The sequence below is a fragment of the Pseudochaenichthys georgianus genome, chromosome 23 (genome assembly GCF_902827115.2).
Source record: "Pseudochaenichthys georgianus chromosome 23, fPseGeo1.2, whole genome shotgun sequence".
Classification (NCBI taxonomy): Eukaryota; Metazoa; Chordata; class Actinopteri; order Perciformes; family Channichthyidae; genus Pseudochaenichthys; species Pseudochaenichthys georgianus.
Genome location: NC_047525.1, coordinates 17,210,491 through 17,231,677, shown reverse-complemented (window position 1 = coordinate 17,231,677; position 21,187 = coordinate 17,210,491). Strand labels below are relative to the sequence as shown.

At 41.6% G+C, this 21,187-nt stretch overlaps 1 protein-coding gene across 1 annotated transcript; it reads right to left on the bottom strand.

Moving 5' to 3' along the window:
• Positions 1-11,475: 11,475 nt before the first annotated feature.
• rergla (RERG/RAS-like a) lies at positions 11,476-16,819 on the bottom strand. The gene is made up of 5 exons (XM_034074986.2): positions 16,619-16,819; positions 16,464-16,520; positions 14,987-15,060; positions 12,775-12,923; positions 11,476-12,684 (listed from the first exon to the last, which is right to left on the bottom strand). The coding sequence occupies exons 1-5, from the start codon at positions 16,668-16,670 to the stop codon at positions 12,405-12,407; spliced, it is 612 nt and encodes a 203-aa protein (XP_033930877.1). The 5' UTR covers positions 16,671-16,819; the 3' UTR covers positions 11,476-12,404.
• Positions 16,820-21,187: the final 4,368 nt, after the last annotated feature.

The following is a 21,187-nucleotide window of genomic DNA, read 5'->3' as shown; positions in this document are numbered from 1 at the left end:
AAGTAGATTACTAGAATAGAATACATTTGCACTATGCAACAAAACTTTAGGCCTCAATATGGCATAACTGTGTGAACTAACAGTTTAGAGTCATTGTTCTCAGAGTGGTATGCTTATGCATACATGACAAAGTTTCAGTCTCTGTATTTGGGATTAGGCTTGATAGCACGACCTGAGCGTGTCCTGTAGACACTCTCAGGAGTGTCTGGCAGCAGTTTAGCTGTGGGAACATCAGCCCTCATGTGTTCACTGTTCAGTGATTCCTGTGTGTTACAATCTGTGAACTCAAGTCCTGTGTCCTGATGATCAGTGTCACTTGTGGAGGTGTGTGACGGGACGGGCTCAGCTACAGGCAGAATGTGCCTACGATTCCTTCTGTACAGCTTCCCGTCTGAGTGGACGACGTATGACCGGGGTTCCTTGCAAATCTCTTGAATCATTCCAGTCCTGTTGTAACCTTGTGGGGTCTGCATCCTAACAACCTGTCCTTCCATCAAAGGTTGTAGTGGTCGGCTTGACTTATCATAGCACTGTTTTTGATACAGCCTCTTGTTTAGAAGCTGGGCTTTTACCTCTTGTGGATGACGCATGTGTGGCTCAAGCAGCTTCACCGAGACTGGGAGTGTTGTACGTGTTTGTCTCGACATCAGTCTCTGTGCAGGAGATCCTAATTTTGCGTCACGTGGTACATTCCTGATGTTTAATAGGTTGAGAAAAACATCAGTTCCATCTCTGAGATTTCTCCATGAGCTGCTTAGCACTGCGCACAGCTCGTTCAGCTAGCCCGTTGGACTGGGGATACTCAGGGCTGCTGGTAATATGAGTGAAGTCCCACTGTGAAGCAAAGTCTTTAAAGCGCTGGCTAGTAAACTGCCTCCCATTGTCTGACATGAGGGTGTGAGGTGCTCCATGAACTGAGAAATGTCTTTTCAGCTTTGCAATGACTGTTGCTGCAGTGATATCACGAAGCATGTCGATCTCATACCAGCCTGAATATGAGTCCACTAGCACTAAGTATTGCTGATTGTGCCACTCAAAGATGTCAGTTGCTACAGTTGACCACGGCAGGTCTGGAACTGGATGCAGATGGAGTGGTTCTTTCTGCTGGTGTGGTTTTGTGCTGTTGCACACAGAGCATGACTGTATTTCTGTGTGAATGTTGTCTGTCATAGTTGGCCAGAAAACAATGCCACGTGCTCTCCGCTTTGTAGCTTCTTCGCCAGGATGTCCTCTGTGCATGATGCTGATGTATTCTTTCTGTAGTGACAGAGGAATAACTGCTTTGTGACCCTTCATTATGACTCCATTTTCAACAATCAGTTCGTCTCTGAAAGGAAAATACGGTCTAATGGCATGTGGAAGATTATGCTGTTTAGCGGGCCACCCGTGTCTGATAGTGGTGCTGAGTGTTTGCAGAGTCATGTCTTCAGCGGTGTGCCTCTCCAACTCTTCTAAGCGAGAAGAAGATATGTAGTTAACAGTCATCACGTCGAAGTTGTCCTCTTCTTCAGCTTGCTGAACTGTGGAGCTGCGGGGAGCTCGCGACAAAGTGTCAGCCAGGAACATTTGCTTTCCACATTTGTACACAAGAGTGATGTCGTACTTTTGTAGTCGTAGCATCATTCTTTGTAGTCTTGCAGGTGCTGTGTGTATGGGCTTTTTTAGTATGGTGACGAGGGGCTAGTGGTCTGTTTCAATAGTGACTGGTTTACCATAGATATAGTCATTGAATTTTGAACATGCAAAGACCATTGCCAACAACTCTTTTTCGATTTGAGCATATCTGGTTTCTGTTTCAGTTAGTGTACGCGAAGCATACGCTACAGGTTTTCCTTCCTGCAAACACGCTGCACCGAGTCCGTACTGTGAAGCGTCACAGGTAAGTGTCACTGGCTTGTCAACGTCGTAGTACAGCAACACCGGTGGGCAAGACATGCGTTTCTTTAAATCTTCAAAAGCTTTCTGCTGCTGTTCGTGCCATGTCCATTCTGTGTCTTTATGTGTGAGCTGCCGTAGTGGAGCTGATAGCTGGCTGAAGTTTGGTATGAACTTTCCAAGATAGTTGACCATCCCCAGAAATCTTTGTAAGGCTGGGACGTCTGCTGGCACTGGCATCTCCTTAATAGCACTTGTTTTGGAAGGATCTGCTTTGAGTCCTTCACTGGTGAAAACATGGCCGACATAGCCGACTTGGCTTAGCCTGAACTTGCACTTGAGGGGGTTAAGCCTTAAGTTTACCTCCCTGACCCTGTTGAGCACTTTTCTCAGGTTGGCATCGTGCTCTGCAACATCTTTACCTGCAATAATGATATCATCAACGATTATTTCACAGGGGTATCCGTCGAAAATCTGTTCCATGGAGCGCTGGAACACCTCACTGGCAGAATTGATTCCAAATGGCATTCTTAGAAATCTGTAACGACCAAAAGGGGAGCTGAAAGTGGTTAACATGGAAGACTTATGGTCGAGTGGAATCTGCCAAAAAGATCTCTTTGCATCTAATACAGAAAACATAGTTGCTTTTGACATGTGTGTGGCGACTTCTTCCACAGTACGCATAGGATGGTGTGGTCTTTTCAGAGCCGTGTTCAAATCTCTTGGATTGATGCATATCCTGATTTCTTGTTTGTCCTTTTTGCTAGTGGCTACCATAGAGGACACCCAATCAGTGGGCTCTGAGACAGGAATGATGACGCCCAGTTCCTGCATCTTGTCGAGTTCAGCTTTGACTCTGTCTTTCATAGCCACAGGTATGCGATGTGCAGGACGAACGACTGGTTTTACATCTGGGTCGAGAGTCATGGAGTACGTCACAGGTAGCTTTCCAAGCTCATCAGAGAAGAGATCGCTGTATTCTGTTTGGATCTCAACTGAAAAATCATCGTCAGTGGGGCTTAATTGATGAACTGCTTCACTGAATGAAACTAGTCCCATCCGTCTGCACGCTCGTAGCCCAAGCAGTGGCAGGACATCCTCTTCCACAATGTAGAATGGCAGTGTGTGGACTTTTCCCACTAGGTGGCACTGCAGTCTGACTACACCCGCAGTTTTGATTTTGCTACCACCATATGCAACAAGATTAGTGGATTTAAAACACGTCTGTATTTTTTCATCTCCTTTTATCACATTGAATGACATTTTTGACATAACATTGCACTTCGCACCAGTGTCTACTTTCATCTCTACTACATTGTCATTGATTTGCACTGTGACAAAAGCCTCATCATTTTTATCGATCTGTGCATCAGTTGCGTCAACACTTACTTGCAGTGTTACGCCCTCAACATAGAATGTTTCATCTGTAGTTGTATCAGCTTGATCAGGTTCTAGTTGATTAACTATCCTCCTGGGCCCTTGCTTGTTGTATGCTTGTTGTATGGAATTGCAACACTTCTTGAAATGATTCCACTTTTTGCAGGTATGACACTGTTGACCATTTGCTGGACAGTTGTCCCTCTTTGCTGCATGACTACCTCCACAGTTGTAGCAGTTGGAAATAGAGCTAGCTCCATTTGCCTGAGGTTTCCTTTTGTTGTCGTATTTTCGTGCTCTTCTCTGGTAAGTCTGAACTGAATCCACATTTGTGGCAGAGTGCTGTGGCATAGCTAGCGTTTTATTGTGCTCTTCAGTCATCTCATGGGTCTGACATATGTTAACAGCCTTGATTAGTGTTAAATCACAGTCTCTCAGGAGCACTTTCCTTAAGTTGTCATTACTGATACCACAGACCAGTCTATCTCTGGTTAGTTCTTCATAGAGATTCCCAAATTTGCAGCTCTTTGCCTTGATCCTTAAAGCACTGACATACGATTCAATTGACTCACCGATTTTTTGATTCCTTGTATTGAACTTGTGTCTTTCCATAGTGACATTTGTTTGAGGGTTACACATCTCCCTAAATTTCCTTTTTAGACACTCCGGGTCTTCTTTAGACTCGGCATGAGTGATGATGGGCGCATCCTCGCCAGGACCCCTCACTTCAGCCGCATAGACGAAAGACCTCTCGCGCTCGATGGCCTCTGATCCCGCTATATTGAGGAGAATGTATGCTCGTGTCCGTGCTGGCTTGTCATAGTGTGCCGCCGCGATGAAAATGTCATATTCCTGTTCGAATACTCGCCAGTTCTCTGCGATGTTACCGTCAAAGACGAGTGGGTCGGGTCTCCGGAATCCTTCCGCCATGTTAGCTTAGCTGCATGCGTCGTGTTGGAGCAGGCTTAGTTGTCCTCTCAAACGTCACCCAGACGTGAAAAATCCGCCGTAAAAAAACTCCGGAGACTTGAATTCTGACACCATGTTTGATGTTCTCATAAACGAGTCATGTTTGTTATAGAACTTGGTTTAATAACCTTGATAGCAACGGAGCAACATACATACACCTGGTAGTTATCACAACACTACTCGTGTGCCGCATGTAGATCCCTACATCCGGTACGGTGTCTGCAGAAGGACCAAAGAGACCAAATGCGAATACTCTACACTTAGGTAACAAATAGCCTGTAGGCATGGTAAAATACAGCTAAAACCTAAGATCACGAAAAGGAAAGCCAAAACAGCAAACTAATCCTAAAATAAATGGAGAAAGGAGATTAGAAATTGTATAAAGACTTGTCCTTAAGTGTCCTCTGATGCAAACGCATCCACTCAAATATCACCTCACTGGACACCTCCGCAACGGTGATTCTCTACAGTCTCTGCTGGGGCTGTCAAGAAGCCTGGCGTTTACAGGCCACATGTTAACATTTTAGTGGTACACTGAATGTTACAAGTCCTAACAGCAGCTTCACAGATACCTCGTATAGGGGGAATACACGCCTATCAGCCAGACAACGATGACCGGAACAAGAACACACTCGTAATAGTCACAGCTGATTTGGGTGAGGTGTCAGTGGGCATTTAAAGTGTAGCGGGAGATGCTGAACTACGTACAGCTGGGGCGTTTTCCTTATATGGAAGGGCCAGCTCACTAAAGAAGTGGAGGGGGGGGTGTCTTAAAGGGGCAGTGGCGGCCCAGCCACGTGAAAAATTGATCTGACAGCTAATCCAGAAAACAGTAGTGCCAGCTACACAAGCAAACATAACCTAAATACACACAGACTAATCAAACCAACAAGACACAGGTGAGGGGGGAGGAGACAACATAGGGCACCAGGTGGCCACAATCACCAGTAACAGACAAGACGGGAGGGGGAACACTTTTAAAAATAAAACAAGAAACAGAAACAGACAAACTAAAACATAGACAGATCGTGACAAATAGAAATAGATGCATAAATTACATGTATATTCACATTCTTCCTGTGTCATGTTTTAGTGTAGAACAGATCAATATACTTCGCCAAATATGAACCTATATTATCCGTAACGGAGGCCGAGATCTATGGCCCCAGAGATCACCTCCGTTACAGTCCCAATACTGTTTCCATGCTGAGCTGAAGGATAGTGACAAAACGTGTACCCTCCAAGTAAAACTAATTACAACTATTTTTAAAACTTGGGAGGAGGAAACAGGATAAATATAACAAATTAGGAAACAAGTGCACTCAAATATAGAAAAAAGAAAGATAATATTTGATCAAATGTACTCGAAAAATAAGGGAGACCGACCCTGAGTAACAATCCAGAGGGAACAAGGAAACGTGATGACAGAAGTTAAGGTCAACATGTTGTAAAAGGGATTCACAAATCGAAAAGTATATCATTATCACATGCTACAAGACTTCTTTTTATTTTAAGACTTAGAGAGTGCCGACTGCAGAGAATAGAGAAGAGTAGGCTAACGTTTAAAGAAAGATTCCTGGATGACCCATATTCTGTAAAACTGTTCACACTGATGGGTGTCTTCATACTGCAGTACCGCTTTATAACACTAGATGGAGACAAAAGCTGCTGTCCCTGACCTGTGACATCTGACTTTCCTTCAACAGGTGCGTGTCTGACATTTTCATCATTACATCGTGTGTGTTCGTACATTCTTGGTCCTGCTTGCTCAGATCTTCAGGTGTATCCTCAGTGCTTCCTCTCTGTGTTAAAGTAGTCACATTATTCAGTGTCACTGCATCATGTGGAGCCTGTGAGCCCTGCTGAGACCAGACATGTCTGGATTACATCTATCTGGGTACAAGGTGAAGACCGCCTGCTCAGAACGGAGAAGTCAACCATGTCTGACATTTTGTTTTTTAAAGAAGCACGCATGTCTAATTTGCTGGCAAAATCTGCTAGAAATAGGTTTTAAAGTAATAACGTAAATGTGCTACTGCGTCATTTTCTACAAGCAGCGTGACTACAGTAAATACCATCTTCAAAAGTGTCTGTAATAGCATAGCATCATATGTTTCTCTACTGACCTATTTCGAAAATATCTCTTGTATTACTAAAAGCAACTGGACTCATTTATTTAAATACCCAGCTCTTCTTGTTTTTACCTTCTTTTTCTCAGTGTATCGCTGCCTGTGACGTGTTATTCATGTCATTAGCTACCATTTCATCATCACAGAGATTAGACGCCCTTGTGTTTTTACATCTATTGGACGCACTTAGTGATGCATGCCAGTCATTTGAAAGACCCAAAATGGCCCTCCTGTCGACTTTAAATGACCATTATTAAGGTATTACATAAACAGGTGGGGGGGTGATTGCAGCTTCTATTTATTCTCAATATGATTAATACCCTTTATTATCTCTGCAATAGGGTCCCTGAACACACCACCTCGTGACGCTGTGGGGGGCGAGTTTTGTTTGCAGTCTTGATCTGTATCCGTGTGTCTTGTCTGAGCCTTTTAAATATATAACATTTTATTTATAAAAGATATAAAATAGCCCACTAGTATTTAAATAACTTGAAGTTAGCACCAACAACAACAACAACAACAACAACAACAACAACAACGTATTATGTGAATAATTATATTTGATATATATCTTTTACTTTAGTTTAACTTCCTGTTATACAAAACTATTGTTAAAATCTTTTTATTACACATTTCTGCTTGAAATTCTTATTTTCATACAGATATTTTTCTATTCATTTATCTTCTATTTTTGTCTAAAATGAAGCGTCTGTCACGAAAACAATGTTGTTTTTAATTTAATATTTAATTTAATATTTTTTCTTCATTTCAATGTATCTTAAATTGGGCGTTATACTTCATGTTTATATAAATATTATTATGTTATCTTTTTATTGCGTACTTGAACTTTATTAACTGTTTTATTCTATTTTTTATTAATTTATCTTTTATTTTATATTATTCAGAAGGGGAGTACAAAACCACATTTCCCCCGGGGGGTTAAAAAAGCTATTCTGGATCTGAGACTGAGATCTGTCAGTTTGATGGGTGGCAGACTTTAGAAAATGGTGACGTCCTTAATGACTTTTGACAGTCTGATCCCAGAGCAGGGGGCCCTTTACGATCTGTGGCCCTCGGAGTCTGTGGGGCTGGAGGAACTCTGAACACTGGGAGGTTGTAAAAAAAGTTGATTCAGTTTCCTGCGATTACACACAGGTTGTTTGATCTGCGTACTGACTCCACAGAGAGGATCAGGGGATGCTCTCTTCCTCATCATCAGAGCCGGGTATCACAGGAGCCTTTTGAATTCTAATGATGCCTAATTGAATACAAGTAATGAAGCTGCACTTCCTGACTTCAAAGGCTTCAGATGAGCAAATCATAAAGCGGCTCCATGTGTGTGGGAGTTCAAAGCATCCGAATGCACACAGGATTGTTTCTCAGTGTGGACATGTGATCTGCTTTCATAACCCCACCATGCTTAGAAAAATGTTGCATATCATTATTAACGTCTTCTCCTCATCATTAATATTATTTAGTCTTTACAACATGGTTACAAACATTACAGATGAGAGAAATGCATAAGAGGAGAACTCTAACAAATAACAATGTTCTTAAAACTTGAACAGCTGTTGGAACCCTTGACATCACAAGCAGTGAGAGGAAGAAACGGGTAGGAACAAACCTTTAGGTTAGACACATTTTCCTGAAAGATAATTGAGGATAAATGGCAAAAATAAAAGTCCAAATACTTTTCAGACAGAGGGTGAAAAGAGGTGCTGCAGCACAGGCGGTATGAGAAAATACCTTTTTGAACATCAAAGCATAGAGACCTGTCACAGTAGGGGCACAAAATACAAATATGAACCTTTAACAGAACATGATATTGCTGCGAATGCCTCCATCACATGTGTCAAACCCAAGGCCCGGGGGCCAAATCAGGCCCTTGGTGGATTTAATTTCGGCCCGAAGGATAATTTGTAATTACTTTTAGATCTGGCCCGCCGGTATATTGCACGCACACCTTCACTCAATCCTGAGGGTTTCCTCCGCTCAGAGCCTGAGCCCAAACATTGATGAACTTGCACCCAGGATGAGATGCCAAGTATCTGGCTTGAACTATCATCACAGAGCAGCACACTGAGTTTACATGGATGTTTCCTTCTGCACTTTCTTTCTTGCAACAACAGGGCATGTTTGGTTTTTTCTTTTTTGAAGCTGTTGTTGGCCTGTGGAAAAATGTAATCATAAGAAATGACTCTGGATAAGCTGCAGATAGAGCCATAAGAAATGAATACAACTGATTATTTAATGTTGTTTTTATAGGCAATAATTTAAGCATTGTTAGTTCCAGGTTTAATATGTGCAATAAGTTCATTTCAATAAGTTTTGAAATAAATATTGAACCAGTCCGGCCCTCGACCAGTACCCATTTTTACATTTTGGCCCACTGTGTATTTGAGTTTGACACATGCTCCTCTCATTGGCTTTATTAGCGTATCAATTATAGACTTAAGTCTGCCCCCCCGTCCTCCTGCAGGTCTCTCCATCCCATGTCCTCTGGTACATTCTTGACATGCCGGCCCCTCGCAGGTGTCTGCCTCCTGAGAGCTGCAGGAATGCTGGCAGTGTGCCCCCCCGCACCGCTCTGAATGGAGCTCTTATCTCTACTGTCAGAGAGCGACTGTGTGGAGGCTCTGAGGGGCAGCTGCATGGCAGAGGTCACAGGGTTCAGGTGTTTTAAGAAATACTGAGATATCTGGACTGTAGGGGATGAGGAGAAGGCTGGTTATATATTTACCTGTCTGGATAAAGAAAAGCTTTTATATCTGCACCTTTTCAGACTTCTGAAGTTGGATCTTCAGCTATAGGTCTATGTTCTTGCGCTGTACTTATCGATTACGGCCCGTCCACACTACAGCTTCGACAGCTTCAAAAACGGTTTCCAACGTGTCTGCCCATTCACTTTGAATGGGGTGACGTCACGTTGCCTCGCTTTTCGCCGAACTGAATTGTGGGTAGCATAGCGGTCCGTCTCCGGCGTCAGCCAATCAAATCCCGTTTCTGAAAATCTGACAGCTCAAGCCTTAGCCAATCAAACCGCGTCTAAGCTGGGAGAGATATCCCGCCGTTCATTTCTATATTTCAAAAAAAGTTGGAGGAGAAACTAATTATCGCCGTAGCAAATCACCCGGTTTTGTATGACCAGACCCTCTTCACCTACCGGGATACAAACCGGAGGAACCAGGCATGGAGGGAGGTGGCAGAGACAGTGGGGGAAACTGGTAGGTTTTTGCCTGTTTGGGGAGTTTATATATATATATATATATATTGCTCACATAAAATCCCCGGGGTTTTTTGCTTTGTATGTCGGGGGCGGGAGATTCATGTGATTGGTTGTTGGTCGCGTTTCTCGAATAAAATCCCCAAGCTTCAGACACGCCCAGCTCCAAGCTTTTTTTGAAGCTGTAGTGTGGACGCTCCGCTACCCTATCGACTGTCCTCCTTTAGTCATGTTGTGTTTTGTCTGTTGTTTAATATTCAAAGCATGCATCTTAATTCACTGATTGGTATTATTCGCCACCATCTTGACTGTAAGGGAGCTCGGAGGGACAATTGAATGACATTTAAAATTGTACTTGTATATATTATATGTTTTATAGATCAAAACACAATGGAACAATGGGTTACTTAAAAGTGATGCACACAGCTAGGACCAGAGCGCCTTTGATGTTGATGTTGGGATATAAAAAAAATATAAAGTTGGCTAACTGTCGGCTAAGTTTAGTATACGCTGCGCATGTCTTGTCAAGTTGGTGAAGATGTTTCTTCATTTGTTTTTGTGTTTTTTATTTGCTTTGTTTTTGAAACTGCAGCGGGTTTCCTCTCACAGAAATGTTCTGGGCTGTTGTTGTAGCGCGTTGGCACCTGTCAGCCACCGTACATAATACATCCATAGATTTCACTCTTCTTTGTTTCGAAGGGGGACGGAAACACACCTGTATTGTTTTCACTGACCCAATTGAAGATTCATGACAAATAACAGCAACTCAATTAATTCAGAATTATATTTAGTTAGTCAGCTCCACTAAAACTACCCTTTTTTTCTCTCTTCCCACACGTATATTACATATTTGTATAAACCACACATTGAGAAGTGACTGAGACTTTGCAGACACCCTCATGTTGCTATTTCAATCCCACTGAGGATTTCATGTTCAGCCACAGAGGTGAACAATGAATCCATGTAAGCTAAAGGTGCTTTTCATTGAGCTGCCAGTCAGGCTGATCTGCAGAGTAATGTGAGATCAAGTTGGAGGGATTTCTAATGGATGGAACGGATTAGGAGCCTCCATGCACTGCGCTGCGCTGATGTTAACTCCCATGTCATATTACAGAGGGATCAGCCTGAGGCGGCCCTCTGGTGGTCTCTACTGTTTCAATGCTCAACAAACCCCAACCAGAGCCACATGTTAGCCATCATGCTGCGAGCTACATCAAACAGATCCGAGCCCTTCTGATAGATCCGGCCAGGTTTTAGATATGTTCAGCATGTAAAGACCTGCAATACAATTCAGTCATTGATGTTGACCAAAGAAACAACCGAGAACTGCAGCTTCTAAAACCTAGTTATTGTAAATGGATAAATAACATTTAATACTTCTTAAGTTCAACAGAGGATTTAGACATTCATTCATTTGTGGCTCATAGTCAATGTTTTTTTTCTCTGACGATTTTATCAATTCGACAAACGTTTCATCTTGAAGCACAGACCCATGAGAATGAATGCAAACGATTAGTGTACATTATGTGCAGAAATTTAAATGTATTTTAAGTCACTGGATTACCGATAAAGTACATCTTATAATTAACTCCTGCAAATGATTTTCTTTTAGTTTATTTATTCACCCTTAAAGTATTTGGAGAAGGATACCAATGTGGATTTCAGGACTCTTTAAAAAGGAGTATTTCTGTTTTAGTCTTCAGTGGGAAATAATGATACTGACGGTCCTGCAGTTTAGTAAACCTGCAAAATGTGCTATTTCATACCAAAAAAAATTCACAGTGAGCTACATTGACCTCCATTGTGTTCCAAAAAAGGTGTTTAGTAATCCCTAAAGGCATATAATATATGAAAATCTGGACATATAAAACCCAAAAATAACACTGGAGATAAATGAAAACATATGTTTGTTTGCTTTTATTATTTGGTTGAAATGAGCCTCAACCATTGGCTGTGTAGAATTGTCCTGCTTAGGAAAGAAAATAGCATTGAATTGTCTTTTCCAGAAACACAATAGAAGTGGTTGCATGAATGGAGTGCCATATAGACATCAGTTTTCTGTAGTTATTGTATTGACTGGTACCTGCCTCTCTGTAACTCTGGAGGCTGCAGCAGGAGTGGTTTGCCTTCTCTCTCTCAGGCACTTTAACACATTTTCATTGAGGGTCCTTCATGACCGCGGGGCCTGTTCCAGCTATCAGGTTCACCAAGTTATCTGGTGAATGAAACCCAGCGCAACCTCAAATCTGGAACATACATTTATCTGACCTGGATGTTTTTCTCAGCAAAGTTAACCAGATTAAGTAAACCCAGATTACGTGAGTTTACGGCTGCTTTTAGTCAGAAATCGCAGGTTGTTCAAAAGGTCTGTCAAAAAAGCAGAAAAGGCTCTAATGGACAAATGACCACTGTTGTATTGGAACATCATATTTTGGAGTGCTGACTGTGAAGTAGTACAGCACAGTTTTTAAGTAATTTGTTTGTCTTTGATTAAAAGTCAACAACTTTTCAAACATTTCCTAAGGTTAGATCCAGTCTGCTTTGATTGGTTAGCTTGCCGGCTCTGTTGTGATCAACCGCTTAGAAATGTCCCGCACTTTCACGTACAATGTATTGGAGAATTTAAATGCACAGAAACCTATATAACATACTACAGGAAAGGAAATCGCAAAATCATGAATCAGCAAGCAGACTCACTGAGCATGATGTCTTCTACTCACAATAACACTTATAGACATCAGTTTGATTAACATCTCACCCAACACAATTGGAAACACAAAGCCAAGCCACTGATCCAGCCTTGACTGACAGCTATCCATGTATTTGCCCCGTCACACTGATTTCCTCCTCTTTCCGAAGACGTTGTTGATGAGTTTGGCCATGGAGCCGCTGGGGCGTCTCCTGCGCTCCTTAGCCTTGCTGCCCACGTTAGCATTTTGCACCATCTTGAAGAATATGAGCGCCACTTCCTGGTGGTGCTCAGCGGCTGACAGCTCGTAGAACTGGCAGCGACACTCGGCAGCGAGACACTGAGCTTCCTCACGCCGCACCTCTCTCATGTGGCACAGGTCCTGCTTGTTGCCCACCAGAAATATGAGCGAGTCCACGTTCCTGTGGGTCAGAAAGCACAACAATAATTGACTTTCACCGGGGTGGTTTTGCATGGTGGCCATTATTATCGTGCGATGATCTTAGCCATACCTTTTGCCAGTTCCCAGGCGTAGCTCTCTGATGAGGTGTACTATGGCTTTGGCGGTGAGGAAGGAGGAGCGGTCGCTGATATCGTAGACCACGATGAAACCATGAGCCCATTGGATCTGCTCGTTTATAGTAGACCTTCCCTCATATGCCTGAAAAACAGATTTTTTAAAGACATCACATAAAAGATATACATGTTGTAGTTAAAAATTATACGTGCAAGTGTAAGGCTGCAGCCTGTCACCCTCTTTTTGATTTATTACAGTTATATTTTGGGTTGCTTTGGTTTAAGCTGTTTGAGTTATATTTAATGTTTGCTAATTTTGCACGTAATTATAATTTACACTGAACAAAAATATAAATGCAACACTTTTGTTTTTGCTCCCATTTTTCATGAGATGAACTCAAAGATCTAAAACATTTTCTATATACACAAAATAACCATTTCTCTCAAATATTGTTCACAAATCTGAAGAGATCTGTGATAGTGAGCACTTCTCCTTTGCCGAGATAATCCATCCCACCTCACAGGTGTGGCATATCAAGATGCTGATTAGACAGCATGATTATTGCACAGGTGTGCCTTAGGCTGGCCACAATAAAAGGCCACTCTAAAATGTTCAGTTTTATCACATAGCACAATGCCACAGATGTCGCAACTTTTGAGGGAGCGTGCAATTGGCATGCTGACAGCAGGAATGTCCACCAGAGCTGTTGCCCGTGAATTGAATGTTAATTTCTCTACCATAAGCCGTCTCCAAAGGCGTTTCAGAGAATTTGGCAGTACATCCAACCGGCCTCACAACCGCAGACCACGTGTAACCACACCAGCCCAGGACCTCCACATCCAGCATGTTCACCTCCAAGATCGCCTGAGACCAGCCACTCGGACAGCTGCTGCAACAATCGGTTTGCATAACCAAAGACTTTCTGCACAAACTGTCAGAAACCGTCTCAGGGAAGCTCATCTGCATGCTCGTCGTCCTCATCGGGGTCTCGACCGACTTGAGTGGGCAAACGCTCACATTCGATAGCGTCTGGCACGTTGGAGAGGTGTTCTCTTCACGGATGAATCCCGGTTTTCACTGTTCAGGGCAGATGGCAGACAGCGTGTGTGGCGTTGTGTGGGTGAGCGGTTTTCTGATGTCAATGTTGTGAATCGAGGGGCCCATGGTGGTGGTGGGGTTATGGTATGGGCAGGCGTATGTTATGGACGACGAACACAGGTGCATTTTATTGATGGCATTGTGAATGCACAGAGATACCGTGACGAGATACTGAGGCCCATTGTTGTGCCATTCATCCACAACCATCACCTCATGTTGCAGCATGATAATGCACGGCCCCATGTTGCAAGGATCTGTGCACAATTCCTGGAGGCTGAAAACATCCCAGTTCTTGCATGGCCAGCATACTCACCGGACATGTCACCCATTGAGCATGTTTGGGATGCTCTGGATCGGCGTATACGACAGCGTGTTCCAGTTCCTGCCAATATCCAGCAACTTCGCACAGCCATTGAAGAGGAGTGGACCAACATTCCACAGGCCACAATCAACAACCTGATCAACTCTATGCGAAGAAGATGTGTTGCACTGCGTGAGGCAAATGGTGGTCACACCAGATACTGACTGGTTTTCGGACCCCCCCCCCAGACCCCCCCAATAAAGCAAAACTGCACGTTTCAGAGTGGCCTTTTATTGTGGCCAGCCTAAGGCACACCTGTACAATAATCATGCTGTCTAATCAGCATCTTGATATACCACACCTGTGAGGTGGGATGGATTACCTCGACAAAGGAGAAGTGCTCACTATCACAGATTTTCAGATTCGTGAACAATATTTGAGAGAAATGGTTATTTTGTGTGTATATAGAAAATGTTTTAGATCTTTGAGTTCATCTCATGAAAAATGGGAGCAAAAACAAAAGTGTTGCATTTATATTTTTGTTCAGTGTAGATGTAGCCTTGTTACTTTGGTATGGGTTGCTTTGTTTGGCATATTCCCTACTGCGTTTATCTCCATTGTGTTGTGTGGAGTCCATGTTTGTGATTCTGATTTTACAAATGGACAGTAGCGATCAATTGGTTTACAAGATGATAAGTGCGACTGGTTGATATGCCGACTAGCACCCTGCCCCTGTGCCACCTATTTTTTGGTGAACAAAATACAATAATAGTGCATTTTGTTATATTTGCTCCATCTGTAACCTCACCTGAGAGCAGGGGTCATAGAGCTGGAGATTGATCGGTTTCCCATCCACTGATAGACGCTTTCGGTATATGCACTCTGTGGAAGACAGCAGCAGGAAAACAAGACGAAAATCATCAAAAAGACAATAATTATGAGTTCAAATTGTATCTGAAAACAGTGGATTCATACTTCTAAAACTGTATTTGTCAATACTGGGACACATTTCTCTCTCTCTGTGTGCACGTGTTCCTTTCACACCTCAGGCAGTGTCCTTGCTTCACTCATTGAGAGTGCAGAAGTAAACAAGCTCATATGAAACTCGATTATTCTCAGGGAAACAATAGCCTATTGAGCCACTATCAGAGACTAATGTGAGTCATTCTCCCTGCAGAATTGTATCAAACAGAATGGCTGTTCAGACCACATTCTGACTAACAATCTTAAGAATCTCTCAAATATTCAGCCATGCTCTTAAATGTGACAGAATATGTGCCATCTGTAGGTAAAGGCTTGCCAGCTGGCTTCACCATACATTACAATAGACGATACAAGTATATGAGATAAGAGGACTTGGATAGAAAGATAAACAGTTTATAGAAACTAGAAACCAGCAGACTGATAACAGACATTCCAAATGAATAGGGCTTCTGATAGGGATATAAACAGCCAGACTGAATGTTGGCATATGACAATATAAGAAAGTTACAGAATACATTTAGTGAAATAAACAGGATTTAAACCTTGAAATATCTGATCAATGAATTGGAGACAATATTATGAATCTTAACATTTGATGCCAATGTTTGGTAAAGGTTTAGTTATAGTAGGGCTGATCCAATTGTGCACTTTGACTAAAGCGTGATATCAGAATATAATCAAAGTTTTGCTTCAGACATGGAGGCAATTTGTATCTGACCTATAGGGACATTGACAGGCCACTGATGTCCAGTTTTTTGCCCCATCCCTCTCCGTAATATTCATTTTTATTTTTGTCAACATTTTTGTTTGAGGTGTGGTAATTGAAACAGCAATATGATGTAGAATGTAAGTTAAATGACTGGTTGATTGGGCTGCAACGAACCAATTGTTTTGCATGAAGATTTAGCCTACAAAATACTATTTGTCTGGCTACGTTGTAGCTCTGCAAAATTGTTAAAAAGAGGCTGAACACACAGAAATCTGCTTCCATTTAACTACATTAGTCTGTGCACAGCCAAACTTTGTTGAAACCAATGCACAGAACTGCATTTGACATACAGTACTGGAGATCGCAAAGATAAAACATATTTTAGTGTCAAATACTTAGTGTATCATGTATAAAAAAGTATCCTACTGTATGTCTCACTCATAGGCTATGGTGCCATACATGTGTCAGATATATAATTATTGGTGGTTTTACAGGTGTAATGAGTAGAAAGTGTACAGAGATGTGAATCAGGAGTAACGATTTAACAGTGAAAGTCAGTTTCTCATTAGTGTTCGCACCACAGTCTCATTACCTGAAGATGAGGCGTACTCCCCAATAAATCGTCTGGTGAGGAACCGGACGATGAGAGCTGAAGACATACAGACATACAGACATGCAGACAGGTTAGTCAGAAGCGAGCCCTTGTTTACCTCCGAGGTGCAGTGACCTGCTGCCCGGCTCTCCTACCTGATTTCCCGACCCCTTCACTGCCCAGCACAGCAACCTTGATCTCATTCATGTCGGCGGTAGAAACAAGACTTCTCCCGTACAGAAGCAGCCTATCGCTCAGATGGCATGCTTTGGAGAGCTGAGGAGGCGAACCTGTGTGTCAGAGCCGGGGTCCGCAGAGCTGATGGGCTGCCTGGAGCCCCGGTGCTGCCCCGCGTCATCCGCTACAGGCTGGCCGGGGGGCGGCCCTCCCACAGCGGCGTGACACCGGAGGAGAGCGGGGGGCGTGTCCTCCATCCAGAATCTTTTTTTCAGTCATAGCCTCATTTCATTTTTTCATTTACAGCATATTTCTCTTTTTTTCAATGTACCTTGTGGTAGTCAAGCCCCCAAAAGATCCAGGGATTATTTTTAACAAATGACCCTAAAACCCATTTCACTCAACTGATGCTTTTATCCAAAGAGACCTAAAATAAGTTTTAAGAACTATGAAGATACCAAAAATCAGCAGAAGTCCACATTCCCCTTATTAAAGCTATGCCATTGTAAGTGCTTGTGCATTAGTTTGAATTGAGATGAATCTGTTGTGTTCCCATATGTGTGTGTGTCAGTTTTAACGTGACAAATTGGGTTTTTATTCTGCCACGAAGATGACTCATGAGCAATAGTGTTTGAAAATGACATGTACATTGTACTGTCAAACTATACTACCCCTTTTATAACAAAATGTTGATAAGGGTCCCCCCTTATATAAAATGTCACTTTTTTGATAAGGGTATCCCCTATAAAATGTAAATTTGTGAGAAGTTTAGTTTGGTGGGTCACCTTTTTCCTTGGCAGCATGTCTCTCTTTAAAAAAAGCCAAGTTACACATGACTGACATTCAAATGTGTGCTCATCACTGGTTAACATAGACCCATATTCTCTATATTATATTCAAAGTCATTTACTACATTTCAATTAGAAAACAATCTTGTTCGTTCCCCTGCACAAACAAATCTCCTCGATCTTTCCTGAAGTGTTACATTTACAACATTTCAAGTTGATCATTTTCCTGTCCAGGTGTGATTTAGTGAATCTGGATTCAATATAAACCAGCTTCATAATTGCTTATTTCTGAGGCCTCTCTGGTAGCCCTATTTTAGAAAGCTGTAAATCCTGATCTTATATAATATGCTGATAAAGGCAACATGTTTGAACTGTAGCATTTGATTCCCTTTCCCTGCAGTGTGTGGCTTTACAGATCACTTCACTTCTTCAACACGTGAATGGAGAATGTTTCCGAATATATTGTATATCTGCAATTTTACACAATTAAAAACAAAACAACAATACACAAGCACTCTCTATTTGGGGGTTTGAAAATGCAAGTGAATCAGCGGTATAAAACGAAAGAAGACGTCAGCCAGCAGCTCCCACACAAACACATTTCACAGGTTACTGCTAATAAAAGCAAGTGTGATGATGTGGGCTGATACGGAGGACGAATGATGACATTATCACTGCCATGTGTACTGACTATTACACACCTTATCATGGAATGTAAAGCAGTTTTGTGACGTAAATAAGTCGAGTTTACATCTGGCTAAAAGAGATATGACACAGTCTGTCAAAAATAATGTGTTCTGGTCAATGTAAAATATATGCTCGCTGCTCCTAAGCACCATGTAAGGGGCCAAACCCTCTGCACTTGGTCAGTTTTCCCATTAATAACTTTGTAACATTTATGGCAGGTTTTTGCTATGACATTTTTAGTTTAAAGGGAGCACATAAGCAGTGAGATATGAGGTTATTTCTATCTATTGTCCTTCCTGTTTCCCTTGACACTATCAGATTATGAAGATCATTGTTTATCGTGGAGGCAGATGATGTCATATTGAAGGGTTGGCCTGTAGCATTTAGCATGATTGGTTTCCCAGAATGTTGCATGTGCATGATTTGTAGATTGCTACAGAAATACACAGACGTTTAAGTTGAATCCACTTTCTTCGTGTATACAAAGTCTCATGTGCAGTTTTAGGGCTGGACAGCATCACCAAAGTCTTGTTTGTTCACCCCTTACACTGTTTGTTATCGATGTGATAACCGTGCTCTAGTTTAGTGTTTAAGGTAACGTGAAGACTGTGGTAGCGCTCCATTCCTCTCCATTAGCTGACTGTAGGGAGGACAGCCGGAGGCCGAGGCCTGCAGATGTGGGTCAACCCTGATGGATGGCAGCTGACTTCTATGCTATTAAAGGAAAGGTCTGGAAATCCTGTAGATATCTTAAAAACAGTAGTCACAGAGTGAGAGTAAATAATGATGAAAAGCGGCTGATTATGCAACAGGAGAAAGCACATCATTACGGTGACATTAGCCCTCTGTGTGGGACCTCAAAAGGTCGAGAGGGGAATGAAGACAGATTTGCTCTGTTCACTAAACATAAAGCAAGTATCTTAATCCCTCACTTCCTCACTTTTATAGTGTTAGTTTACTCTTTACCAAAAAAACTTTTTATCACACCGCTAGCTGTATCTTTCCATTCAGATATTTTTGGTTTCATGTGTCAAGGTTTTCCTATAGAAAATAGAAGAAAGTCTGTTGTGCTTAAAACATTGAAAATTAGATTTGAAATAGAAACATTTCTTTCAGAGAACAGTGTCCATGCTGATGCGAATGATCCACCTTGGGGTCAGCTTTCACTCTAACGGTTTGTTACAAACTATATTTAGATTGATAACTGTGAGTTGTTTATTTCTGACCCCCACGCACATCACAGACAAAAGTACTTTAGGCTCTACAATAAAATCTCTTGTTTTATTCGGCTAAAACAGACAAATGTAACCAATTGATCTCTTGTGAAATGGACCCTCCTTCATAGTCTATTTAATAATAGGCGTTTTTGTTGAATTCTGGCTTATTTAAAGGGGGGAGCATTATGGAAAACTCACCTTTTCACGGCTTCTTCAAATACAGTTGGTCATCGGGAGGTGGAGTAACATTCGGAAACACAGAGAGAGTTTTCAAACTGGATCTAATCATTTGTTTTTAGTACATTATGTACAAATGTACTGTATATGTTTTTATATAAGGGTAAAACAGGATTAGGGTGTCCTTGCAATATCTCAAAACGTTTTCTATTTGAAAAAAAGTTGTCAATTTTGATCCGATCAGAGCAAAGACACCCACATACTAATACACACAGATTTATTTCGAAATGTTTTGATCCCATGTGGACACCAGGGTATAGTGGTAGTATAGACTTGTGCTGAAGGATCCTGTCTGTCAGCCCAGTAAAGAAGCTTTATCTTATCTGTGGCAGGTCTAATCTCTGCCTTACACACACCTGGACTCACTGAAGGCAGCCCGGCCCCCATGGAGGGGCCCCACTGATCCAACCACACTGTCTCTGAAGGCTGGTGGGGGGGGGTTCATTCAGGCATGGCACATTAAACTGTCAGGGATGAGAAATGAGGGACTGCTGCTTCATTGGTTTAGTGAAGCTGACAGAATATTTCAAAGAGGATACTTAAGGTTTGTTCCAGAAGATAAAAAGATGGGGCTTATTTACATAGTTTTGTCTAAAAGGTCAAGACACCCGAGAAGTAAGATGATGAGACAAGTTGGAACCAAATCATTACTTCAGGTTGTAAAATGCACTTTATTTAGTAGTTAAAATGAAAGTGATTGTGCCCAAATGGTCTTTGAGTCTTTGAGAATCTCATTTAAATTAAGTACAATAATAAGACATAATGGGACACCCCAACAAAATATCCGAAGCTTGAGAATAAGGTACAAGACACAAGACAGAAAAATATATGTTACACACATCTAGAATTGGAGATAGTGATTATAAAATGAAAAAACAATTACAGAATACCTTAAATCTTAAACTAATCTACCCTAACTAAATGGTCCCACAACATTTGTTTAATAGATCTGAGCATTTAAAAATAAATAAAAGGTAAGATATGTTAAATATACAACAAAGAAAGAACAATGGTTCAAATTAATTGCATTTCAGTGTATGACAATTTAAGTTAAGTATATTTTAACTCCGGCATATTTTACAAACAACACCATCAGCTTTTTTTGAAGAACTGACATTTTTATAGTGTTATTATCAATCTTATTTCATACCTGTGGGCCCTTGCAAACCACTCTAAAGGTTGTAATTGTAACTTTACTTTACATGTTAAGATGTTTTTCCACGTCTTAAATGGATTCAAAGGAAAATAACGTGGGATAAGTTCGAGCAGTCAAGTGTAAGTGTGTCACAGACTCTATTGTTAATGGCTCCAATGAACATGATAATTTGTGGATAGTTTTTGAATAATTGAAACTTGATTTCTGGAACAAATGTTGACCTTTTCAAATGTATTTGAGGAGGTTTGAGCACCACAGACCAGGCACCATATATCTCCATCATATTTGAGTCAGACATCTATACAGCGGATATTCTTAACCTCTGCAACTAACACAAATATAATAAATCAAAAACAATCTAAATTGATAAATGCCGGTTAGAGGAACATGTTTGTTTGTTTTTGTTTATTTTGGGGTGAACTGCCTTTTCAGTCACAGACCGTTCCTACATAGCACCAGACA

Coding starts and splice junctions, on each gene's coding strand:
- rergla (XM_034074986.2), bottom strand. CDS start 16,670: ATGAATGAGATCAAGGTTGCTGTGCTGGGCAGTGAAGGGGTCGGGAAA. Junction 15,061..16,463: donor GGAGTACGCCTCATCTTCAG/GTAATGAGACTG, acceptor TGTCTTCCACAG/AGTGCATATACCGAAAGCGT. Junction 12,685..12,774: donor CGCCTGGGAACTGGCAAAAG/GTATGGCTAAGA, acceptor TCTGACCCACAG/GAACGTGGACTCGCTCATAT.